The 27550-nt window shown below is 41.1% G+C and overlaps 1 protein-coding gene across 1 annotated transcript; it reads right to left on the bottom strand.

Moving 5' to 3' along the window:
* Window positions 1-27550, bottom strand: pik3cd (phosphatidylinositol-4,5-bisphosphate 3-kinase, catalytic subunit delta). Its single transcript, XM_042099269.1, has 23 exons — window positions 27345-27550; window positions 26304-26462; window positions 24151-24379; window positions 23239-23465; window positions 22365-22544; window positions 21265-21420; window positions 18991-19080; window positions 17742-17963; window positions 13862-13958; window positions 12995-13125; window positions 12607-12657; window positions 10976-11143; window positions 10479-10600; window positions 9881-10024; window positions 9326-9425; window positions 8815-8993; window positions 7730-7839; window positions 7506-7584; window positions 7177-7344; window positions 5062-5185; window positions 4386-4531; window positions 4033-4165; window positions 1-3227 (listed from the first exon to the last, which is right to left on the bottom strand). The coding sequence occupies exons 2-23, from the start codon at window positions 26424-26426 to the stop codon at window positions 3093-3095; spliced, it is 3114 nt and encodes a 1037-aa protein (XP_041955203.1). The 5' UTR covers window positions 26427-26462; window positions 27345-27550; the 3' UTR covers window positions 1-3092.

Here is a 27550-nt window from a genome sequence, read left to right as displayed (position 1 = left end):
TTTAGTTTTCATTTCCATTTTATAGCATTTTATATATCTGACACATTTTGGTATCAACAGATGCACACTCAATGTGCTGTTCTTCAAATAATGACAATGAATGCTCACACCAGTAAAGCAACATCCCTCCCTCATATATCACTATGATAAGAATTCTCTCATCATCCCAAAATACTTCTTCATACTATAAGTGGCAGGAGTACAAAAAACTTTTCAATTACACTGTACAATCCCCTCCCATAACAGTTATCAGATATCAACACAGTAGGTTTGTTTAATCTACCCCTCACATAATATTGCACATCCAAATAAGAGCTAAAGGTAGACTGGGAGCAAATAAATATGAGGACCTAAATCAGACAAAAACCATCATCATGAGCTCTTACAAGAAGGATGTGCCTCTACTGTTTTCATATCAGACTGATTCAAGGATTCAAAGATTGACCGGTATTTAAACACACACTTTTATCCAAAGCGACAAACTCGCAAAGGGGTTCGGGAATTGAACCTGGGACGACCAAACATCAGACATGACGTTTCCATTGCTCCACCATGCCTGCATATACTTTTGACTGATTTGATTCAGACTCCTGAAATTACTGTTTAGGTTGTAAAAACCCTTCCTGTGGCCAACAATGTCATGGGGCAATGGGGATACAAGAGAAGGGATGACTTGAGATATATACAGACACATGTATGTTTTATGTTACGCCTTCCATAACATGAAACACACAAAATACCTACCCCCAAAACTTGTTTATATATCTTTTTTAACCATTAGAAATAACTTATTTCCTATAGTGCAGTGTCAGACATTGTCAGACATTGTTTATTACTATGTCCTTACATATACTTATGTCAGAGTGTAATTTGGCCATATGATGGCTTTGTACATAGCCTACATTGATGAGTTAAAAGAGCGAATCATAAATAAGAGGCTCAGGCACATAGTAGCTTACAACTTAATCAATGGAACATACAGCGCTAAAACAGACTAAAAAGCTCCACTACATATTTCTTATCTCCAGTGATTTATATTTCACTAACTTACCCTGAATTTTAGTTCAAGAGGTAGACCAATTCCATTGATCTAAGATGAAGTGACCCCTCAGTAGTTACATGAATTGAAATGCCTTGCCTTGGCTTGAGTGACATAATGCTATCATGAACAGGTCATGGCAGATGTTATCATGAGAGCAGATCGACCACTTAGAATTATAAGGTTCTATCTGACATTTCTGTCAAAATTGAGTTATTGACATATTCTTATTCTGTGACAACTTCATAAGGTGAGGTGGAAATAGAACCTTATAATTCCAAGGGGACAAGATGTCCAATCACTTTGTCTAAAACTTGGCTCAGTCATATTACAGTTATCAGTGATTGTTAGACTTGTGGATGCACAAACAGCCAGTCAGATGTCATAGCATCTACTGTATACTCTTGAAGGCTGACTATTTATGGGCCACAGAATGCCATTAGTCAATTAGATACAGTTCATGGCAAAGCTATATCAGTCTTATTACAAAAGATTCAAGAAAATGTATTTAGAACTGGCTTATGTCTGCAAACTTCAGTTTACCACAAAAAAGCGCAAGAATGGGTATTGACTTACTGTCACTGTACATTTGACCATCTTCACAGAAAAATAAGCCTTTTGCTCATCATACACACAATGCATCATCCTTCTCTCAAGGCAGGGTTCAGACACTTAAGGCTCTATCAGCAATAACACAATAAAAAAATATTTTCAAAAAACAACAACTTTTAGCACTCATTGTTCATATTTCATCCCAATGTGTCTCTGTCAAGCAGAAGTAACACAAATATAAAATGTATCATCTCTAAGCAAACAGTAATATAGACAACCAGAAAATTCAGAACACCAATGAACAATGAAACTATTGAAAACACGTAAACTTAAAATTAAAATTAACACTTAATGTGTCACCCAAGTATGTTCTACATCTCTACATCTTTAACCCACAAATACAGCTCCAAAGTTTTTTGTTCCCTCCGTGAAGAGAGAACTAGCATAGTGGTCTTTCGTGAGTGTATTTAATAAGTTAATGGCTGCGATACATAGGTTGAATAAGCAACCTTTTAAATGCATTTCACAATTCCGCAGCAATCAACAATATTCACTGATCAGGTCTGATCAGTCCAAATGGCTTATTAAGGTCTTCTGGTCCTTCTAAGAAATTAACATAGGTCATTCCATGACTTAACTAATGGAAACTGTAAACATTCATTAAAGTGGGTTTTAAGGAATAGACACATTTAAGTCAATCAAATTGACATGATTTCCCACTTGTCCTACATGTCCTGGGTGTGTGTGTATGTGTGTGTGTATATGTGTATGAGTTTAGTTGATTGGTGATTTTGGTTATTCAGCTTCTAATAATCAGCTTCATAATCTCTGCACTGACTTTGAGTGATGTTTTACATGTAATCTCGTCCTGTGACAACAAAACCGATTTTCAGAATTAAATACAAAATCAAGCTTAATGTTGAAAACATGATTTCATAAACCACATCTTAATAAATAGAAAAATAAATAGGATAGGCACTCAGGGCGTATTTTTATCTGAAGGGGGCTGCAGCACATTTAAAGTGCACTTACTCTGAGATACCACTAGATGTCACTGCAAAGTGAAAAAGACCTTCATTGCTCTTTCAGTTTATAATGGCTTCGCTTCGTTGAGAACCCCGTAACAGAAATAGCGGCCCTATTTGGATAACAATGGCCTGCCATTTATTTGAAGAGTATCAATCTACAAGTTTGACCTTGTATATGGTAGTTAAAGAGGGCAATGACAATGAAGTGGGCATTATTTGTACATATCCATTTCATTAAAGTATCTTTTTTCTTCTATAAGCGTTAATGTACAGAGACAAGTAATGCAGCGTTGAGATCATAAATCTGACTCAAATGAATATGGTATATGCTGATGATGAGCATTTGCACAGGATTTGAGGGAAGTCATGCCAGTTTGATAGCGGCCTGGGATTATTCTGAAGAACTCACTCAGGACAAACTGCAGTGCAATTTCCATCTTGTATGGCTCTAAAAGGTTCTTCCGTTTGTCCCTTCACCTGTTGTCTTTGGATAAAGCGTGCATCATCCAGTTGACCTTGGTCTTCCAGCTCTCTCTCAAAGCTTCATTGAACTTGACTTTGAAATTCTTCAGTGCTTCTTCCTCGGACTTCCCTAAGGCCAGTGAATCCTGGAGGATAATGAGAAGAATAAATGTCTGAAATAAATGCTTATTTAATAAAGGATATTATACAACTATTCTAAAGTATCTTGACACTATACAAACAAAATATAATAAATTCACATTATCCTGTTGTGATTAATCCTAGCTATACGAACAGTAGGAGTAAAAGTTTTTACAAAGCACTTACTATAACATGCATTGCATTATCTCACTGAAAAAACGCTATGTAATTAGCATATGTGTAGATAACCATGTCGCTACTTAAGAACATTTCTTGGAGTGTTTGGTTTTGGAGTACTGGTAATCGTACCCGTTGTACAAGAGGGAGATCACAGTGCTTTGTGTATTAATACGTAACTGTAGTTAGTTAAAGGAACCGTATGTAAGATTGTGGCCAAAACTGGTACTACAATCACTTTCAAATTACTGTAGAGCGGTGTATCTACTTCCCCTCCCCTCTGACTGGCAGAGCTGGCAACCCGGATGCCGAAACACTACTGACTTTGTGATTAGTAGATAGGTGGAGGGTGGCGCATCAGGCCAAAAGACAACATGACAACATCAACATCAGTTGAGGGCTGCAACTTCACTTTTTAAATGACAATATCCTGGCCGGACTACTGTTGTCAGTGATATAAGTATTTGAAATTAACATGATTTCTTAATGTCTAGTGACATATCAGGGCCATTTTATGATTAATTGAAATACATTTCTTACATACAGTTCCTTGAAGACATAATGTTGGGTGAGCAACTTGTCTACAGTAGGTGTGTTATTGCCTGAGCTGTATTGTGCTGTGTTGTACCCTACCTTCAGGTACTGGATGTCTTTAGCCGAGCTGAGCTCAGGAAGTCCAGCTGCTCTCATGAGAGCAAAGAGGTTCACAAACAAGATTCCATTCCTGCACAGGATCTTATAGGCCTGCTCACAGCACTCCCGGAACCTGAGAGAGAGAGAGAGATAGGGAGAGGGAGAGAGAGAGAGAGAGAGAGAGAGAGAAAAGAGAGAGAGAAATTAAAAGATAACTTCATTTAGCTCCAGAACACTGATTGCTGCTGTGATTTGTAGGTAGCATTGACGTGCATTAGAAATAAAGAGGACTATGTCATAGCAGTTATATCATATATTCACATATTATGAGATATCTGTAGGTTTTCTGTCACCTTTCAAACTTCTCACTGTTATTGGTCTTTCCCTCTTGAATCACATGGACAAAGTCATACGTCAGGATGAAAGGCACACGCTCCCTGTTGATCCGAAATTTGGTCTTGAAGTTGCCCAGGAAATGCCCAAAGTCAATGTGGAACAGCTTGGAGAGCAAAGAGAAAGAGGACACTGATGAGACACGTGAAGGAACTTCTGAGGATAAAAAATCTTACAGATGTTATGATTTTACAGTAAATAATTTGATTTAAATGTATTTGTATTAATTATTGTTAGTATACATATCATATTTGTGTAAATATGAAAGAGCAAAAGGTATTAACTACTTTATACATGTATTATTATTATTATTATTATTATTATTAGTGATCCTAATTGTTAGAGGCTGCTATAACAGTAAATTTCTCATGTCCGAGTAGTCTAGATTAGATTACACTAAGAATGAAAAACATTGACATTAATGACATTTGAACCATGTACAAATGAGTGTGAGAATGTCTCCCACACAAAAGGAATCACACACTAATGTGAATTCTTTAAGCTTTTACAAGTTCGGGAAATGTCCATGGTAAACAGCCTAACTCTTAAGCATCTACTCAATGTCTTGCAACAGACATATGGGGACAGAAATATGAAGGTAAAAAAATCTGTTCAGACAAAGAATTTGACGATTACCTGCCCCGATTCCCTTATCATGATATTGTCACTGTGCCGGTCTGCAATGCCCAAGACATACGTAGCTACACAGTAACCAGCACAAGACAGTGTAAACTCCTCAATGGCTTCATCAAGTTTGTCCCTGTTGGAAAGAGAGTAAAGGTAAGGAATGCACACACACACACACACACACACATACAGTAGAATGCGTATGCACACACACACACATGCACACACAAGCACACACACAAACACAAACACACACACATACAATACAACGCGTATGCACACACACACATGCACACACACAACCACACACAAAAACACAAACACACACACACACGCACACACAGTACAATGTGTATGTGCATACACACACACACACACACACACACACACACACACACACACACACACACACACACAGAGGGAAAAAGAGAGAGACATGCTGAGTCAGAGGAAGTTCCTTAGCTCTCTGTTGAACATTTGCAGATAAAGCGCAGCACGGGTCTGCAAGCAACAGATGATTGACAGCACCCCATTTCATTGTCCCAGTATAGGCGCACCCTGGCCTGGTTCACCCTGTTTAATAATTGCAGCAACATGTTGCATGCGTATCTGAAGTACAGTGCCACCAAATGAGCCAACGCTTCCTGTGGGTTCAACAAACAACAACTAAAAAAGGCAAAGTGCATTTCCCCCCTTGAATCTTCTGCAACCGCACGAGAGCTTCTCACTTCTTAAGGCTTCCCTCGGACAGCCACTAGAGACTGCAGAACCTGCACTAGAACGAAACACACAGTGCTGCCGCAATGGTAATCCCCACAACAGGAAGATGTCACTGGACCATGACTCCATACGCCATTTCACAATGCTTGCAACCCACATTTGCATTCATTCAAATAAGCAGTGGAATCCAATGGGGGGAATCCAGTGGTAATAACTTTGAGTACTAATAACCTGTCTCCCTTGAGCATGTTTAAGTAAAGCAAAGCAAGCAGGGTCTTCATAGAAAAAACAGAAGCATAAACATACTGCTGATTTAATCTCAAGTGATTACATGCACTCTTTCTGTTACTAATGCAACTAATGGCAGCCTATTCTCTTCTTTCACACACATTGGCAGTGACCTTCACCATGAGCGATGTCCTAAACATAATCTCCTCTACGTCTAACCACAAAGATCAAGTGAACATTCATTTCAACCAAGCTTTCTGTGAAAACCAAATGTCTGCATCTGCCAACAACTGCTATGCACACAATTATGGTTGTGCAAATAAGGGGGTGCAACATGTCTTAAAAAAAAAAAAAAAAAAAAAAAAAAAAAAAAAAAAAAACATCAACGCAGACATCCATGCACACACACACATAGTGTATACCAGGCTGGTTAACAAAAGGTCCTTTTCAAGACCAAACATGACGTCTACCACAGAGGGCAATGACGGTGATCAGCGTCAGCACAGCCCGTCATCTGATTGATAATTTACCCCGAGGGGACCAGAGTCTCCCTCCGTTGGCGAGCACACACACTGGCATGGCCTTCAGTGCCTGGGCCCTGCCGCACGTGGCCAACATCCTGCCGTCAACCCAGAGCTCCTTCACTCCACCCTCAGCCAAAGGCAGCCACTCCAGCATTCCTATGGACCCTTCCAAGAGAGTTCCATTATCAGCATCATAGTTGGCCCCACAAGACTTCCGTTTTAACATTCCATATGTTATCTTAATGCAGAGGAAGTAGATTGGGGCCCAAATAGAACGTTCAAGCATTGTTTTTGCTTTTATTGATGAAAGGGTCCATAGCTGAGCTAAAGGCATCCCATGTTGCACCACGAAGTCCGATCATCATGCCGAATTGCACAAACACACTTTCAATGCTGCACAGCAAAACGTAACCAACAACAGCTGAAGGAGAAGCAAACACTACACAAAAACATCTGCTCTAAGTGAAGCTTGACATTTTTATATTTAGCACTGTTGTTAGCGCCTCCAGCTGTGTGGTACCGTATAAGAAATAGAGCATGACCTCTTAGGGTAATTTCCCAAGGCTAAATCAGTGGTAGCTTTGTGCAGCAGGCGCTGCTAAAAGTGAGACGCTGGTGCAGGGTTAGCGGTAACTGAAAGTGTGCTGCTCACCCAGGGTTCTTGGACTTGAGCCAGTTGAGCAGGGCATCCTTGTTGAAGGCAGCCGTGGCAGCGCTGGTGCTGTTGTAGAGCTGGATGTTGGCGATGGTGTCCGAGTTCTTCACCACCTCGATCAGGCCCGTCTTGTTGCCCGTGGAGAGGCACCCGTAGGGGACCATCCTGGGGGGATGAGTGTGCATCAGGGAGGAGGGAGACGGAGAGAAAGACACAGAGTGATTCAGCAACATTTTTGTTTTTTGTGTGTGTGTGTGTTTTTCTTCCATGTAACCGTCACAAAGAAATGCCGTTGCTTTGACAAAGTTGGCAAACAAACCACAAACCTCAGGTCCAGCCCCTCCTTCTTCCACAAAATGTCCATCAGCTGAATCATCTGGAGGGCCAGCATGTCCTGGCGTAGGTCTGAAAGCAATAACACATAACATAACCCACGCTGCAATCACTGCAGACCTTCATCAACCCTTGAATGCCATCATTTAAATGTGGTCAGAGCAGAGCCTTTGTGGCGGACAGACAACAGTAGAAAGTAAATGAGCGCTTCTCTCACCATCTCCATTTTTGAAAATGAGTCCCACAGTGTCCGACGACATCCACTTGTTTTTGTACATCAGCCAAAGGGGCTTCATTTTAGAGTCCATGAACTTGCACCGGTCTGCACTAAAAACAAGAAGAGGGACACTTATTTCAGTCATGTGGTCAGCTAACATGATGTTCACGTGTGTTTATAATGGCGCGATCAACTGAAGCAGTATCATACCAACACTCTAGATAGAACCTCTTGGGCAGAAAAGGGGAAGTACAGGTGAAAACTTTTGCAATGTCCATAACCACAAAACAAATAATTTGCTACACGCAACTTCTAGAAAAATCCCACATTATCAGCTACATCAAAGCAAAGCAACACCAGACATGGAGACTACCACAAACAACACACAGCACAGCAGGCTCTGAGCCTTGATTCGCCATGAACAATAATCTAAGTATCCACACTTGAAGTGACAGTGAATGAATACTACACTGTTCAGTTTTCTCCCCACAGCACCTCTGCATATACAGTGTACTGCAGCGTGGCCTTGGTTTGGATACATAATTAATAGGCAGATCCTGTGGTCCTACTGGTTCAGTTTTGGGTAGTCATTTTGTGACTTTTGTTTGTTTTATAATCCGCTATTGCAAAGTACCGGTAAGCAGTGGTCTCAGAGAATATATTATTTATATCCCAGTCATCTGAATAAACAACTTCACCAAAAATATAACGCTGATTGACTGATCATCACACCATCTTGGCCATATAGTGTGCGGACTAAACTAGCTTTTTTAGTAACAAGCATATTTGTCACACATTGGACCCTGGTGGGAAAAGTGCAAAGTCCGTAAACAAGAAGTATTCTTGTGCATGAACTACAGCTATCATGTTGCATGTGGGAGCATTGAACGGTTTCATACATGTTTGTGCTTAAAGCATTACCCATGGTGTTGAATTAGCCAACTGATTTTGCCTGTTTATTGCATTTGCTTTAGTTAGACTTAAGACTTTGCACTTTGCCCATCAGTAGCCCAATTAGTGTTTCCTGCTGCAAAACAACGTTTGAGAAAGTAGAAAAGTAGGAAGTGGAGGCGCAGGCGCATTACCAGATCTCTGAGAGGATGATGCTGGGGTTGAGCGGCGACAGCAGGTCAGACAGGGCCTCCAAGTAGGCCTCCTGTTTGATGCATATTTGCATGTCTGCTGTGGTCTGTTGCCGTGAGGCCTTCTGAGAACCAGACTTCACAAAGTCGTTCAGGGCTTTCATTTTATTCAGAGCCTCATTCTGTCAGCAAACAGTGGATATAAAATGAGAGAGACAGAGAGAGAGAAGGAGAGAGAGAAATAGAGTGGGAAAGAGTGGCAAAAACAAATGATAACGATATAAAAAAAAATATTGATATTAACTGTTTTTACATTCATTGATGTCAGTGTATAGATTTTTTTAAGCAGGCATATTGTATCCTTTCAGAAGCTTGTATTGCATACGGTACCAGCACTGGTGCACTGCACTGCTGCACACTATATTATGCAGCTATATTTAAAGTGGAATGAGAACCTCAGGCATACAAGACCTGACCCCTCATACTGGCCATAGTTTAATGCTTCTATCCTCACCTGCTTCACCAGACCCTTCATATGATAGATGCTCCCTCGACAGTATGCTTCGAGGATGAGGCCAAAGCGCAGACTGACCGAAGACACATGCATTTCAGACCTGAGGAGGAAGCACACCGCTCGGGTCAGTCCTTGAGTACTATACTGCACTTTATTAAAATGCCACTGATGACGCTGCACTTTACTACTCAATAATGTAGAGATACTACTGTAGGTGTTATGCATTGCTTTAGTGTGGGTGTTATGTGAGTGTGTGGCTGTCCTGTTGTTGTCTGTCCATCTGACAAGCTGTGTGGTGTAAGACACATTTCCGAAAGGATAAATTAAAACCCCTACTGTATCTATCTTTCTCTTCACAGAGCAGAGGCAGTGGCAGTTCAGGGCTTCTATAGACCCTTTCAACAAGGTAAACAAAAACAATGCTTGAACGTTCTATTTGGGCCCCAATCTACTTCCTCTGCATTAAGATAACATATGGAATGTTAAAAAGGAAGTCTTGTGGGGCCAACTATGATGCTGATAATGGAACTCTCTTGAAAGGGTCCATAGGCTTACCTGAGATGCCAGAAAAGGAAGTGACCTATCTTCTTGTTGGACAGGGATCTCTCCAGGAGAAATCTGGCCAGATCACAGTCCAGGTAAGACTCGTACTTTAGGACCTGGACAAGCTGCAGGAGATACTGGAAGAGCTCTTCGTCCCTGTAAAGAAGCGAGAGAGACAGTCATTTGGGTAACACTGTGAAGAGTCTAACTCTGTATACCATGCTACCAGAACAGCTTGGTATAGTGGTCATACTGTAGAACCATCTTTTTGGAACAGTTTTATTTTCCTTCCTTAACTTTCCTTTCCAAAGAAACAACGTTTACCCGTCATTTTCATTTTGGTCAAGACAAATCAGACAAGTCGGTCTAATACTTCCTGCCATGACGAGGAACCATGTATGTGTTGCACAACAACTCTTAGACAATTCTTCCTTTTGAGGCTTTTTGCCTGAGGCAGTCATTGAGTTATATGCGGCAGTCCTTCGATTTTCTGAGAAAACGAGTACCCAGTAATGTAGACATAATGAGCTAGAACGCAGATGATTAAAAGATAGCTCAAATAAGACAGTGAAACACTTGGGGCGGATGCAGTGCTTGGTGCTGAGCCTACCGCAGTTTCCTCAGGCAGCGGATAGTGAAGGATCGGACATGTGGGTCAGGGAAGCAATAATCGAGCAGCTCCAGAGCGTGAATGGCCGGCAGGTCGGGCCAGTTCCACAGCAGACTCACCATCTGATCGGCAGACACAGACACTTGATAAGGAACTGCTAATCTCACTACTGATCAACAACTTTGCTCTAGGAAGTGCTGTTTATGAAATCCCCTTGTGTTTGAGGTGCTTATTTTCAGATAAAGAACAAGAATGGGGATGCACTTCAAGTAAACAACAACTTAAAAAAATGAAGATGTATGAATGAACTAGTTAATGGGTAACCTAAAACCACAATGAACTACAATCAACCGCAAAAGCCAACCCAGTGACCCAAAATCAAACATTACAAAGAAAAAAACTACAGTACATATACTCTAACCCTGCTCTCTCAAACAAACCCATAAGGACACACTGGCCCATGTGGTGCTGGTGTTGATGGGAAGTGTAGTTTTTACCTGAGCCACGTCCTCATGCTTGTTCCACTTGGTGACGAGCAAGAGCTTGGAGAGGCTTTCGGGGTAGAGACGTCGCACCTCTGTCCGCATCTTCCATAGAAGCTCTTTCTCGTCCTCGAAGATCTCTGTGAAATTCTTGTTGTCCACAATCTCTTTCAGCTTCATATACTGTAATGAACATATTACAGAAATCATACACACATTCACACATACAATCATAAAAACATACACACACCCCTTACCCTCTCGGTGCAATCAGACTCTGTGCAATAGCTGCTGTGTTTACTGTTTCCGTTTTTTAGCTATTTATTTGAGAACATGGAATGAAATTGTATGTGCGAGATGTATGTGCGAGGGTGAGAATGTAATGGTGTATGTGTGTGTGTATATATATATATATATATATATATATATATATATATATATATATATATATATATATATATTTATATATTATCTTTTATCTTACTCTATGCTGCTATTTGGAATTTGGAGAGTATGGCTACAACAGAATTTTGTTGTATCGCATAGAATGACAATAAAGATCGATCTATCTATCTATCTATCTATCTATACTGGGGAGGTACAGAATCCAGAGGTGAGGCGAAAGACGAGAGAGAATAAGCATGCAGACAGTAATCAACAAAAACAATCAATCAGAATGGATTACATCTTCAGAGCTATTTAAGATTCAGATTCATTCATTCTTTCAAGTTTGACATGGCAGGGTATATCAGCATAAAAACAGTGCAACCTTGAATTGTGTCAAGTCGTATTAAGTGTTCTCGCCGTTTACAATAGCACTGAGGCATGCTGACAGTTTAGCACCATATGGGTGGTGTACTCGTAGGCAAGGGTGTAGGTGTGATTGGAAAGTGGTGGAGTGAGTGAAGCTGTTTGTGAGCTAATCAACCGAAAAGAATGGTTGTAGAGATGGATGCAGAACTGTAGGCAGAATGTCAATATGTAAATTTAATGCAAATTCAGGGTTAGTTTTCTCGTGAACCGCTTATCACAGAAACTAGCATCTAGCACCAATGGACAGCCCAATGCGGTTTTGCTTTATTACCATGTGATATTTGGAAGATGAATAATGTAACAAGCAAAGCAGAACAAGCACAATTGCTGTGAATTTGGAACCAAATCTATTTGTAAGACGCGTATGGGGCCCGAGTTTGAGAGCGTAATCTCCCGACAGAAAGCTACGTCAAGACAGTGACTCTGGAATGGGCGAGACCTCTCTGGTGAAGTGAATTTGAATAAACCAATCACACGCAACTACTAAATTCTGATCTATTTGCAAATAAATGGCAACATCTCAACATTCTGCCGTCCTATGTGGAAAATCTAAGCAGGACAGTACACTCTTAAAGCGGATGTGTTGTTCCCACCTGGACACATGGTAGTGTTAAAAACATAGGAAGTTGTGTTGTTTTTAATGCGAGTTGTTTTATTTTCAACACATATTGTGTAACAAATAAAACAAGGAAACAACACAAACTGTGTTGTCCCTATCTGGACACAGAGGTGTGCTAAAAACAACGCAAGTTGTGTCGTTTTTAACACATTCGTTTTAGGAGTGACCCCCCCATAAATTGTGCCCATGCTCATAGGTTCCCTTCTCTTCTTACCTCCTCTTTTGTGGTAGCAACCTTCTCTCCATTGGTCTCCATCTCACTTATCTAAACATGGAGGAAAGACTGAGTGAGTGACTGAGCAGATTTTTTTTCCAAGTGAGGTGAAGTACGTAGACAAAATACAACAAAATAGACTGATGACAATATTCAACGATGTAAACACCTTAGAGATATGTGAGTGTGTGTATATGCAGAAATGTGAGTATACAGTATATCTAAACCTACATTTGATCACTTATACACACATACATACACATACGGTTTGGCCTGTTATGAATAGTGTTTGTGCATTGATCACACACACACACACGCACACGCACACATGCACACACGCACACGCACACGCACACCAGACATGCATGTGCCCAGTAGTGGGTCTTGCCTGGACAAGAGGGGGATAGCAGAGAGGATGTGGTCGGATGATGGGGAAGTGGATGAGCAAGCACGCGGTGCTGTCGATGTTGGGGTTCTTTTCCACCGTGCCCATGGGGTTCAGGAGGTCACTCTTATCATCTGCGCACAGGGTGGGAAAGAGGAGAGCACAACACACTGAGCTACGGGAACAGCCTCTCGCGACCCTCACTCACACACACACACACGCTCACACACACACACACCGACCGCAACTCCTCAGCGTTAACCGTCCAACCTTGACAGTTACTGTGTCACACCACTAAGCTCGTACTCATTAACCCACAGCTATGGCAAAGCTGAGCAAAACAGAAAGAATTACTCATCAGATCTATCATACCATGAGTTTGGATGGTGCAAAATAAGGGCCTGGTTTAATGCTTTGCTTGGTAATAGTTGCTTCTCTCTCTTTTACTTAAACAGCAAAAAAGCCAGAAAGAGTCAGAAGTCTGAAATGGGCATTTCTTCACGTGCAAAGTTCCACTGATAGTGAGTTCCAAACTAGTTCCAAATTTTTTGTGTGTGTGTGTGTGTGTGTGTGTGTGGGGGGGGGGGGGGGGGTGGTCAAATTCTCACATTCCACCTTCTGAAATTGTAATTAGCCATGGCTTCTTTACTCCATGTGAATAAACTAAACATTTCAGGATATCTTCCTTTGGGACTTTGGGAAACACTGATCAACATTTGTTTTTACCATTTTCAGACATTTTAGGCCTAAAGACTACTACACTGACTAATAAAAATAACCGTTCCAGTACATACTGTAACACATAGTACAGCAGTTGTATGTATTGTAGGCCTACTATTATTAACAAAACAGTGGTCATGAAATAGGCACCTGGTACTGATGGCCATGTGGATAAAGATACCTCCCCGGTCTTCAGCTGGTCCTTATAGTCAAAGACCATGGTGTTGACCCAGGCCAAAGGACAGTCCTGGTGGACAGACACAAGCAATCAGAGCACAAACTTTCCACTGAGACGGTGATTCAAATATCACTTTCATTTCATGAGCACCATCACAGCACCTGCACGTCCTGATTGAGTCTTCAGATGAATAACGACCAAGCCAAAGTGATAAACAACCACTAACGCATCTCTATACTACATGAACAGCTTGGTAACTCCTACAGAGAATTTCCATTAGCGGTAACAATAAGTTCAATATTTTTTTAAAGGGAAATTACAAATAAATTACAGTTTTTCTCAGTCGCTTTGGTGCTTTTCTCACATCACTATTAACATTTGCACAGCAGTTAGTGCATTTCTCAAAACAATTAGTGCAAACTGCAAAACCTAGTGGATAACCTGCAAAAGCACGTCACTTGCTCAAAATGGATAGTCCATTCTTCAAAAGCAAGTATTTATGTCAATGAAACTGCCAGTGTCATCAAAATGAGAAGTCTTGACACCATCGTTTATGAACAAGATAGTCAAATGGCTTTGTCATGTTTTCCATTACGACAGTTTATGCTCTCAGTGTTTTTCCATGCAAAAAAAGGTCAGAACTTGGTGACACTACCTGAAAATGCTCAAGACAACACTATACACTACTTATACAGCCATTTGAAAACTACAGTAAAGTTACAAATTGCTGTAGTTAGGGGAGTAAGTGAGTATAAGACACTGAATATGTATGTTTCACAGTTTTACTGTATATGCTCTTTGCAATTCTACAGCATTGTGACAGAATTTGATAACTAGTTCACCAATTTTGTATGTAATGACTCAAGCAATGAAATGAAGACTATTAGTTTTATTGGGAACGACTATTCAGCATCCATAAGTATAGTTAATTTTGATTGACATGACAAAGCAACTGATTCATGTTCAAAAGCATTTGCAATTTGTTCAGAGGAAGGAGAAATTGCTACTATGATGTGCACAAATGACTAAATGTTGTGGAGGTTGAACTAATAGTTATGAGAATTTTCATTCTGATCTGAGAAAAGCACCAAAGCGACTGAGAAAAACTAGTTATATTATTTTGTATAATGCTAATATTTCAAATGATCCCATTCACAACAGTAATATTGACATTATTTTGTAAATAATGGAAGAGATGCAGATAAATGTGAAAGTACCAAATAAAGCTGTTATATTCTTTACCGTTATATGTCAAAAATTAAATATGAGTACAGTATCTAAATTGAGACAAATGGGCTCTAAATGAAGTTGAGCCACCATATCAGTGGCATGTTTCCTCTCATGATAAAACAGTTTACAGGATAGCTGAGTAACAACCAACAACCAAAAAACATTGTCCAAAGATTTAGGAATTACTTGTCTTAACCATTAACATCATAAAATGTAACGTATCAGATGGAATGTTCGGACCCCATATTTAATGTCTAAATGTGCCAAGTCTTGAAGTAATTCAATTCACAAGTAAATGGACCTTTCCCTAATTGTTACAACAATGTTCTGTGTTTCCCATTTATGTTCTTGTAGCCTAGAGTTTTGTGTCACTGTCATTATATCCATGCATTATATTATGTCAAGTTATGCCAAATGCTTGCGATTTCAAAGAACATCAGATTAGGTTTATACTAAATTCGTAGAGATAACAATGGCTGTCAGTTTTACCATAATGTTTTTATAAATATGACCTTTTAAGCATGGCAGTGTGGTGAACTAAAAAAATGAATTATAACACTTCATAAATAAAGTATCAATGTAAAGTGTCTTCACAGAAAGTTTCTGTACCATTATTCGTCTATTTTTTAATGGCCCAACTATTCTTTTCGCCTTCAAACTGTTAAAATGTTTAACACAAGACGAAAAATATGTTCCACAGAAAATGCACAGCAGTCATTAGCTAACACCTCATGTATGCAAAAATAGAAGGTAGCTGTGAAAATAACAAAAAACGAGTGCCAACCAGACAGCAGACAGCGGACTGCTTCTCTTTTCCCCGCACTGCACTGGCACAGCATGACTAAGCAGGACCAGGAGGAGAGCAGAAAGCAGAAGTGGGATGGCGGGGGTTGTAAACAGCCACCTATTACTACTACAATACTGACACTGCTGGTCGGGGACTGTCACTAAGAATAAGTGAACAGAAGAGAGGGGACGGGGCAGATGTTTTCACTTGACCCACCCTCTTTCTCTACAGTGATGCTTGTCTGTCCCACGAGTTAGCTAAAGTAGTATATTAGCGGAGCATACTGTACATACTAGTACAGTAATATAGTATGGCCCCTTCTAAACCGGGTATTATATCTTGACATTACCTATGACTTAAAAGACAGATCGTTTTGTTAACAGTGCTGTTTTCATAAATGTGAAAATCTGATGTATGTTTGGGACATCACTGCATAGTACAAGCACAGGCAGATGATGAATGAACATCAGAGCGCAGATTTTACAGGAAGTGTATTGTTTTTTCAACATCTGCGGTAACAACATTGAGAAATCCTACACTCGATGTCTTCATTTGTGACAAAGACAAGCATTTTATTTCAGTCTGTGCTTTTGACTTCATGACAACTGCAGTCAGTTTTACACTGGATGTTATTATGGGCTTTTGCTAGATGTAGAATGACTGGATAGTATTGTGGCAATAAAATGATCTAAAATCACCAACTTATACTATCCAAGATATTACTTAACCATACCAGCAACTGCTGTGGTAATAGCAATCTCTAACAAAATATCATAACTTGTAATTAACATGTAATTAAATTAATACATTTTGTAGGCTACTTCAAGAAATTAAGGAATTTGTCAGTAATTCTGGCAGTATTATGTTGGCCACCATGTAAGAGTAGCATGTCTATGTATCAGAAATCTGAATTATTTTAAATTGAGGAAGAACCAGTATAGTAACCAAATGTGATGGTGAAATTAATGGTTTTCCCAGCCATCACCCAGAAACAAGGGAAGGCTTCTTGTAGAAATTGCAAAACGAGGAAATTCTACAGATTTAATACCATTTCCTTGTCAGTGTACCAAGAATTGGCACTGCACCAATGGCTGAATTACCGGTATTGTTTTTTCTAACATTTATTAAAATGCCTATCCATACTTTTATGTCCACAATACTGCTGCAATTACTGACATACTCTTTTCATCTTATTGACATGCTCATCATCTTCATCTCTAAGTAAACACGTACCGGTAGTTGCAATATAATTACATATTAACTAGAAGATATTGCTACTTTATTGCAAACATGTTACCAAGTTGTTACTACAACAACTGCTAGGTTACTGTTTAGAAAGAACTTTTAAGCAATTTGTAGGTTATTATGAGTTGTAGAGATTTAGATGACACTATTCTCTGATTGTGACAATGTAGGCAAACATACAGTAAAGTCTTTTTTAGTTGCTGGTGGCAACGATTGAATGAATGTTGTTGGGGGTTGAAATGTTGGTTAATTTAATGGTTATGGTTATGGTTACGCTTTTGTCCATTAATGATACAAACATTATTGGAGTCATACCTAGTGTGCGGTGCTTTATCCTACTTTTCTACCCTTCTCTAATTACCACGATCTAGACACGTATTACTGATCTACTAAGTAAAATGGCACCAACCATTCAGTGCACTGTCATAAATGACTACTTCATAACAGATAAGTCACTGTTTTAAACTGAAAAGCCTCAAACATAGTGTGACACAGCACGCATTGTTTCAGTTTACTGTGAGCGCTCGCTTCCCCGTCTCTGTTAAAGCCCTGCCCTCACAACCCCACTATTATCCCACTCTAGCTCTTACTGCTCGCTTGTTCTTCTTCTTGGTGGAGCGAGGCTTCTTGGTGGTGGCGATGACGGCGTACAGGGCAAAGCAGAGGCGAGTCATGCGGGGCAGGTCCCCCACGCTGATGTCGAACACCAGCTTCTGATCCCAAACGGGTTCCGAGCAGACGTTCACCTCGTTGCTGGTCACCACCTTACACAGCAGCTCACTCCCGTGGAACAGACCTGCCTGGACCACGAGCTGAGAGAACAGTTATGGGCCATGTCATGATGCTGTTGTGTTAACATGTAATAAAGTGTTTCATGGCATCATCGTCTGCTAAAAAGTTATTACTCAAAGCCTGGATATGTATACTTCATTCTCTGTCTCTTTTCTTGGTCTTATTTGACTTACAATGTGTAGGAGAGGGACCAACTATGTAACATATTTGTAATATTAATAATATTTTTGATGATCTTTTTAATACAAATAATCATTAAGATGTACTACATCTTCCACATCAAAGCAGACAAGGTCACAGACAAGGCAGCACTAAAGTGCAGAGTATCTTGAACAGCTTTCTCATCCAGGAGGACACCATTGTTTTCACCAGAGCCACAATTTGCTGAGACTACTCAGTGGAAAAGCCGGATGTCCGATGAGGCTGTACAACCAAATATAAACCAGCAATGTCCTCATAAAGCAGAAAATAGACTGATGCTGAAACAGCACTTCATAACCCCTTACACTCATCAAACACCACATGGAGCCAGCACAGCAGTGTGTGAAGACACAGCACTGAAAATGGGATGCATTCACAACACACACACACACACACACACACACACACACACACAAATAGGGGAAACGTCTGTGTTTGTGTGTGTGTGAGTGAGAAAGTGAGAGAGACAAAGAGGATGACAAATATGTTAAGCTCAAGACAAGAGCAGGCAACATGGCCTGTCACAAACAGCCACCATGACTTTTCATTTCTCTACCATAAGACTAAAAAAACAGAACACAGTGGCCTTTTCTAAGAATCTGGGCCCCCGAGAGGCAGCCGTGAAAGCCAGATAGTACCTCCCCACTTCCTGTTTTTGATGAGTTTCACTCAACCGCTTCTGATGAATTATGGGAAATGTGTGGCCTGGGTCACATGACCGCACCGGTTACAATCTTACCCCTTGTCACCTCCAAAGATGAGCTACACTCAGCCCAAGTTATTCAGCATTTCGTTTCCCCTGACTGCAAGCATGCAACCACACAAACACTACGTAAAGAGACACACCTTCATGCCTTCGTCTGCATTGACCCGGCTGCCCTGCAGTAGCTGGATGTAGAAAGGCTCTTGGATGGAGCGTAGGGAGGATGTATTTTGCTGTAAAGAAAGTGGAAGGACCAGACACTAATACATCAATGCTCTTTCAGTTCACTTTCATTTCCTATTAGTCTGTTGCTCTGCAGAAGAAGTAAACAAGAAGGTGTGGTGTACTGAAGACACAGTAGGAATGGAAAAGCAGTTCTGATGTGTGAAGCTAGTTTGTAACCTTTGGTTACATAGTTATAGTGGATGGAATCCACTATCTTGAAATCTCCTGGCTTCTTCTTCTTATTATTATTATTATAACCTTTTTTTCTTTTTACCTTTTCAAGAATGAATGGGACTCTAACCGCTTAACGTACAGACATGTTGAAATAACCGTTTTGTAGGTCTGGAGTTGGACAAGAGAGTTACTTTTTCAGATTTTCTTAAAAGTTTATAGTTTTTGAGAAATAGGGGATTAAAAATGTCAAAAAGCTCAATTTTCCCCCGTAGACTTAAATGGCTGTGATGTCATAATGGCCTAAAGCCAGCTGCGCTTGTTAGGGTACGTTCAGACTTAGCGTCTTTTTCTGACAAAAGAAGTTATGCAGACCGCTTTTTCAGTTTTAAAAAAAAAAATCTGCCAGCGTTCTTGTTCCAAAAAGCAGCCGGAAGCGTCTTTTTGCGATAGACAAAGTGACTAACGTTATGTGTGGGTACAAAATGTCGCGGAAGAGAAAATGTTGGCTATTGCTTTTGGTATGTTATGGTAAAGTTGTGAAGTCATGTCAAACAATTCCCTATAGCCTCAGACACTGAAGCTGTATTTGTAATCACACACAGCTTCCTTCTTTCTGTTTAGGAAGTCCATTGAATTTGACAAAGGCTGTTTCATTTCTATGTGTGTGCCATCGATAGCTGCTATACACTGAGGTATACCATGGGCTTGAAAGAAATGGCAGGTAAGGTCCGCTACGGCAGGCTCAGTCAGTGGCAGGGTGATGTATTCGGAACCCAGGTGATTGGCAATAGCTTTACATACATCTCTGATTATTTTGGAGACAGTTTGACGGGCCAAGCCGAAAGAGTTAGCTGTTTTCCGTAGCCTACCTTCATCACTCAGGTAATACAGAGTACAGGCAACCTTTTTGACCACATCTACTGGATCTCTCATGCGAGTCGTCTGGCCTTCTATGTGCGGGCGCAAAATGTCACTTAACTTGTATAGGCTGCCTCTCGACATCCAACATTTTTTTTCCACTCCTCTGGCAGCACTGTCTGGCTAACAAAATTGTCCCACCAGCTAGCTGTTCGGCCGGGTCTTATCCAGAAACGCCGCTCCATGTAAGGTTTGCAGCGTCTTTGCGTTTTTTTCCCATTGCTTAAGCACAACAAGTACAGCGCTCGCCTTCTGCGTTGGAGTAACGAATATGTATTAAACAGTATGACGAGTTGTAACCGAAGATACATCAGTAAATTGTACAGAGAGATCATCATTTCCATTTCACCTGCCATATTTAATTAAGAGCGTCTCATCTCGAGCACAAGCTTGCGGCAGTGTCATGGCAACCGAACGTCATCTTCTCTGAAAACCTTCGTTTATCCTGTACACACTACAGTGCGAACCTGTCACATTTTCACATTTATCCACCTCAGCGATCGTTTTTGAAAAGCTTCGTCTTCAGTGTCGGAATTCGCCGTTTTAATGTGGATGGAAGGGCTAAACGGTTACTTATTTATGTGTTTATAGATTTACCCGGGTTAGTGTGGACAGGGCCTCTTAACCGGGGTTCTGTCACCTTCTCCATTTTTTACTTGGTTGTCATGGGAAACCACAGGTCTCGGTAATCTGCTTGTGATTGGTCATCTGTAAAAAAGACAGCATGATGTATGGCGTTTTTCCGCTAAAAGTTGAACATTTCTCAACTTCTGAGCTGCAGAAAAAGATGGTTGCAGTCGCGTTTTAAAATAAGCCGACGACTTTTTTGAAAACACGGTCTACTCCATAGGGTTATAATGTAAAACAGACGCCGGCAGCTGAGAAAAAGACGCTTAGTCTGAACGTACCCTTAAGCTCCCAGAGAAGTTGGCCATGATATAGTGTAAAACATTTTAAATTGATTTTTTTTTGTGTAAGCTACACCATCAAGGCATGTTTTTTTTTCCAAGTCAAAGTCCAGAGCACAGGTTTAATTAAAAATTACAACGAGACAGAAGACAAGTGTGTTCCTCTGTTAATACCAGACCGAAGCCTCTCACCTTCTTGATGGGCAGTGGGGGAGGTTTGGACGAGGGTCGTCCCAGAGAAACTTGGTTGCTCAAGCAGCTCTGCTCTTCCTGATACTTGCTGATGGTAGAGCGATGAACCATGATTAAATGTGGGGGCACACCGGCATGCAGACATGAGAAAATATACTGCAGGAATATTCAGAGAGAGAGAGAGAGAGAGAAAGTGTCTTAGTTGCAAGCAGCTGCCCTGATACACCAAGAAGCACACATGCAGGACCAGACATCCAGGTCCAGAGAAAATAGTGCAGTGGGTGCGATCACAATCAGATCCCGCGGTCTGTGTTCATTTATATAATGCAGCTGAAATCCCATTAGCCTCTCTCTGTAGTTCACCATCTGTAGTTCACTGTTGAGGGGCCCTGGTGCAGCTATGACTCACCACTGCAGGTAGCAGGAGTTTCAAAATCAACAATTACACCCACCCCCCACCCCCCTCACCCCCCTCACACACACACACACACACACATACATACACAGGCACTGTGAAGAGAAGTGTTTCTGAATCAAGAGTCAATCTGAATCTAAAATTAACATCAGGGACTAACACAAGGAATGATTTTGCATAAAAGCATTCAACACACGGTCTTCGGTCTCTGTGTTCTCGTAAAGAGGCTGACATTGTCATCTACAGTATGCAAATACTTCATATTTTTAACTCATAGGGAAGTCTTCACTCAAAATTTCTGTTTAAAGAAGTAGAGGTTCCAGTAAACAGGCATGCTGGTTCATAGAGGTGTGCAAACCTGAATAATAACATTGGATAATACATCCAGTGGAATTTCAGTGCAGTTGACACCCGGCATGTATGGTGTTACTGATATAAAACAAAAAAGAAGGAACGTCCACACACTGGAGTTTAGCTCACAATTTTTTAATTAAAACCAGCGACGTTTCGATCCTTTGGTGGTCAAATAGTTGGTGATTTTAATTAAAAATGTAGGAGCTTAACTCCGGTGTGAGAACATTCCCTCTTTTTTGTTTTACTTTTATGCTTTGTCCTGCACCTGGCCTAAAGAAAGGTGGGATGTGTGCACAACCACTCTACCAAACATGGTGTTACTGATACTCACCTTGAACTGACAGAAGGGGTACTTCCCATAGATAAACTCCCACCTCCCCATGATTTGCAGGGTGTAGTCCTCTGGCTTCTCCTTGCTGGCCGGCCGGAACACTGTGGCCTTCTTCCGCAGGGCCTTGCCAATCAGCGTGGCCGGCACGTCCTGGGGTTCCAGCTGAAGCATGAAGCTTTCCTGATGGGTTGGTGGGGGTGGGTTGGAGGAAGTGCAGAAAGTGGAGCCATTTGATTCCGCCATGGAGAGGAAAGAGAGAGAAAGAGAGACAGAAAGAGAGAGAGAGAGAGAAATCAATCAGGAAGCATGGCATGAATATTTAAAGAAGAAGAAGGGAAGAAAACACAGATGTATGTATGCACAGCATACAAGGAGTATCAAGTGTCAGGCGTGCCTCTAGTGTACCCAATCACACGCCAGATTCCCTACAAGCATGTTCAGGCCTGTTAACAGTGGGCATCAGACTGTCTGATGTGTCTTTCACCTGTGAGGAGTTTTTCTGGAGTTTTTCGGTCTTTGAAATGCCATAGTGGTTTTGCTTTTCACATTTGGCACGGTGCGAGTCGAGAGACTGCTCACTGACACTGCAAAGGTGCTTAGTGTGGGTGGGGAAACTACGCTCTAGAGTCTGTTAGAGTAATTCAATGTTGTTTTGTCAATCACCGTCAAAAACACTTCCATGTGTAGGCCAATGAAAGTAAGACCATAAAATGTTGAGAGTCCCCACTCAAGACACGTTAGCATGATAAGCTCTTTGACCCTTATCATACTAACTTAAAATATCACAAACCAACAAGTTCTAGCTTGTTTGAGGAGGACAAATATGCAAAACAGAAAACAATAACAACAACAAAAACAAAAACAGCAGTCTAACCTCACTGGCTTCAAACTTGACGTTGACAAAGATCTTCTTGATGTTGCGCAACTTCCCGCTGTGCGACATTGTAGGGCAGGGCTCAAGGTCGCAGGGGAAGTTGTACTCCATCCACTCATGCCACGGCAGTCGCTGACGCTCCTGGGCATGGTCCTCGCAGAACGTGCGTATCTTGGTGCGGAACTCTTTCACCTCGTGGTTCTTCTGTGTCTCAAATTCATGCAGACCTAACATGACATAAGCAGGTTCTTGTGTCATGTCTCATTACTGTTGTCACTAACTGCTGATGAACAACTGACCAGGTGGGATAGTAAAACAAGGCAAGGACAAAGGATTCATGGAGAACTTAATATCTGCTGGAGGCTAAGACATTAAAAATAAAGATAGAACACATCTGGCTGACTCATATCTTACATAGCAGAAACACAAACAAATTGAATGTGAACCATGCAGCTGCTCCTATCTACCATTCAATGAGCTGCCAGTCAGACCCAAGCAGACTAATGACAACTGGGTGTCTAGAGGCCACAATGAGACAGATATTTTCTACTGTTTGACCTAACAGCAGAACAAAGAACTAAGCACTAACTACGTCATTTATTCAAGTAAACACACAATGAAAATGGTAATAGATTTGGATACACAGTGAAGAGCTAAAACAGAAAGATTTTAACCGATAGTTAATATGGCCTGACGTTGGGAGGACAGGTGGGCATAGAAAAGCAGACAGACATATGGGGGCATGGTGAAGCAGACATATGGGGGCATGGTGAAGCAGTGGTAACGTTACTGACTGACAATCGGTTGACCCAGGTAAAATTCCCGCCGTTGCATGTTCATGACGCTTTGGATAAAAGCGTCTGCTAAATATCAGTCAACTTAAACTTTAACTTTAACATAGAGGGGCCTGACCTTTGCCTATGAGGAGGCTGATCTGGGCATTGATGAGCTTCTCTACACGGTCGCCCTCCCGGGCCACCAGCCGCAGGATGGGCAGGAAGGGCCGCACGTCGCATAGCCGCCGCTGCTCATCCTCCAGGTCCTCACGCTCCGCTGTTATGTTGATGCAGGTGAATACGTACACATCGGGGTCACCCAGCGCTCCGTACAGGGGCTCACTCCTTGCTTGACGCCAGAGCATCTAACACACACACACACACACACATCATGTACGCAAGGCACACACACGCGAGGGACACAAACACACACACCACATATACAGACACACAGGCACACAGGCACGCGCACACACACACACACACACACACATACACAAGGCGCACACACACATGCATGCACACACCCACACACACACATATGTGGTCATTCACAGTCATTTAGGTAAATGCATGTTAGCTCACACTAAATTTGTACACACATACTACACAAACACACAGGTGGTCTTTCGACACATGCACTACATGTACAGACACACACACACACGCGCGTCGTCTACTTTTTTTTACATACACATATACACAGAAATTAGCCTATGACAGCATCTGCAATTATCAGTGACCACGGGAGAGTGGAAATAAGAGAGAAAGCAAACGTGTGAAAATGGAGATGCACTGCACTGCACTTCACAGGGCTTTACTGGAGATGCAACCAAGCCTGTTTTAGTCGCAGTGGACACACTGTTCTATTCAATACGCCTCATGACTGTATCCTACACAGCTGGCCGTCTGGGTATGGGGATTTTGACTGGGTGTTTTAAAAATGCAAAACAATTGTCTAATGTTAAAGAGACAAAGGCAGCAATTCTTGGATAATGCTTTTTCACTTGAATATACACTGCTAGGGGGTAATTTTATGATCATGGTAAACACTTGACATTCTACATATTCTCTTTCTCTCTGTACCTCAAAATATGTGGTTATATTGGATTACTGTATGTTATAATTAGTGCCTAGACTTAGCAGCATCTACACAATTGGGAAAAAAAGGCAGAAATTCCATTTGTTGGCACAATTGACATTTTGATCCCAAATTCAAGTTTCATTTTAAAACTACACCACTTCAACACAATTATTATCAAAATCTTACTGTGGGCAGAAAACTGGACCACATTAGGAGTTTCTGTATTATGTTAGTCTGATGTCGAAGAAAGCATAGAATTAGCATGGCAAGTTTAATGGAAATACCAGGTTTTTGAAATATAGGCCAAATGTCCGTGAGACATACTTTCAGAAACATAGCTGACGTTGTTGAACTTTTTCAGCAAAGGGTACACTTCAGATATGCATCACACTAAGTCAAGGCCTACCAAAAATGGTCCAGCCTGGACAATTCAAACATCACAGTAACTGATATAGTTGAAAAACTTAACCACTAAAGATGTCCACTCCAACACATTTTTTTTTCTTTTACTTTTTTTTGTCTTCACAGCAACATTAACACTAACCGTGTCATCTTATACAACCTATACATACATCCCTCTTTATACAACCAATACATCCCTCTGTATTATGTCCAAAACTTTAAATAGTACCATCAATGTTTTCAGTCATTCCCTTGAAGTTTTAAATGGTAACTGTCTGCTAGCAATATTCTTTCCATGGCTTTTGTTTGACTTCAGTGTTCTCCTGCGATTCGTTCACTGACATTAAGCTTGTGACACATTCAGTCATTTCCAGAAGAATGCATAAAACCACATCTATCTGACATAGGCTACCAAACCAAAAAGTGGAACATTTCAAGTTAAGTATGTTCAAACCCAACACACTGTACATAGATGCTGAAAATAAATTCTGCTTGGAGGAGTTGTGACAGTCATTGCTTGGAAGAGTTGTGACAGTCATATATAGAGTATAAACCACTTTATCTAACATACCAAACAAATACAAAAGTTACACCTCCGAGTTGAGGAGGAATGCCAAATGTATTTTTTACTAGAATTGTAGATTGTACTGCAAATAAACCCTGTTTGAAATTCATAACTAAATTAGACTGCACAGTTCACATTTGTGTTGTGAGTGGTTAGTTATATGGCGTCTCTTGTATCACACATGTGGAGACAGCCTACGTTCATCTTATGACTTATGGCGTATGACTTGACACCATACCTTTTTGATGGTAGCGATGGTGTCATTGCGCGACACTTCCAACATGAGATAGATGCCGGTGGGCAGGAGGAAGTCCACGGTGACCAGCTGGCCTTCCGTCTCCCACTCATCCTGCATGCCCATGGCGGGAGGCCAGTCATCTATCGACAGACAGCCTCACTGCCGGACACACAACCATACACGTGAGCTTCAGCAGACAGAACAAACAGACATACCCCATAACCACTCAGTAATACATAGTTAATTTAAAAACACGATAGTTTGTGGCATACTGCAGCCTTTCAACAAATCACTCAAATGCATGCGGCTGCCGCATGCTATAGCTTACATCTACATGAATCTTCATCTACGTGAAGTAGCCTAAACTTGCACTTTCCCTTTCCCTGAGTATTTCTGAAATATAGCAACAGATGTGTAGTCAACCATTCATTAATTGTCCTGAAATACACAATAACAATGCAAAATGCTGTTGTAACATAGTTAATGTTAAACATTGAATATGGCCTAAAGACAAATACAGTAGGCTACAGTTGTATGAACAGCGTCACAAATTCGACGAGGTCCTTCATCATGGACAGAAGAACGGTCATCTCTACTGGCCAAATGGGTTTATTTAAGACGATCCCATCGTTACAGTACATATAAGGCTTATCTCTTAAAACATGTAAAACCCTATATAGCATAAAACACGATGAGGTGCATACATCATGCTACAGTTTCGGTGATATTTTAAGTTTCTGTGCTATAGTAGCCTGCCATAGTGAGGTGAAGTGCGTAAGGGATTTTTGTGACCGTGGCGCACATCATAATATGTAACTGACACCGACAGGAAAAAAACACAACACACAAATGTTTCCTTGTCGGGCAAACAGCACTGTATTAAGCCAAGCAAGCATGAAACAAACATTTATATTTAAGTGGCGACGTCTTTAAAACCGGCGTACGGGATACTCGTAATAATGTATACGCCAATGCCCTACCATCACCACGATAAAAATACAGTTATGATGCTCAAAATGTAGGGCAAACCACCTCACTTGCCTCTGCGTAAGAAGAATTTATCAGTTTGATATTAATCCATCTTAGTTGTCCATAATGCTCCTCTCCGACGCGACGGACAGCCCTTGATGTCAGGATGAAGAATTATCTTCATCGAGAACACAACAGCTCGCTTGCTGTCAAACCACACGGACGCCGAAATCTATTTGGGTGTCAGGGAGGAGGTGAGGAGACACACTGAGCTCTGC

Source organism: Alosa sapidissima, chromosome 7 (assembly GCF_018492685.1).
Source record: "Alosa sapidissima isolate fAloSap1 chromosome 7, fAloSap1.pri, whole genome shotgun sequence".
Taxonomy (NCBI): Eukaryota; Metazoa; Chordata; class Actinopteri; order Clupeiformes; family Clupeidae; genus Alosa; species Alosa sapidissima.
Note: the sequence above shows the minus strand (reverse complement) of the source record. Positions and strands in the feature narration are given on the sequence as shown.

Excerpts from the sequence above, each read along its gene's own strand:
- pik3cd (XM_042099269.1), bottom strand. The coding sequence starts at position 26,426 with ATGGGCATGCAGGATGAGTGGGAGACGGAAGGCCAGCTGGTCACCGTG. Across the intron at positions 7,840-8,814 it reads ATCATCCTCTCAGAGATCTG|TGCAGACCGGTGCAAGTTCA; the intron begins GTAATGCGCCTG and ends TCTTGTTTTTAG. Across the intron at positions 5,186-7,176 it reads CTCAAGTCCAAGAACCCTGG|GGACAAACTTGATGAAGCCA; the intron begins GTGAGCAGCACA and ends TCTTTCCAACAG.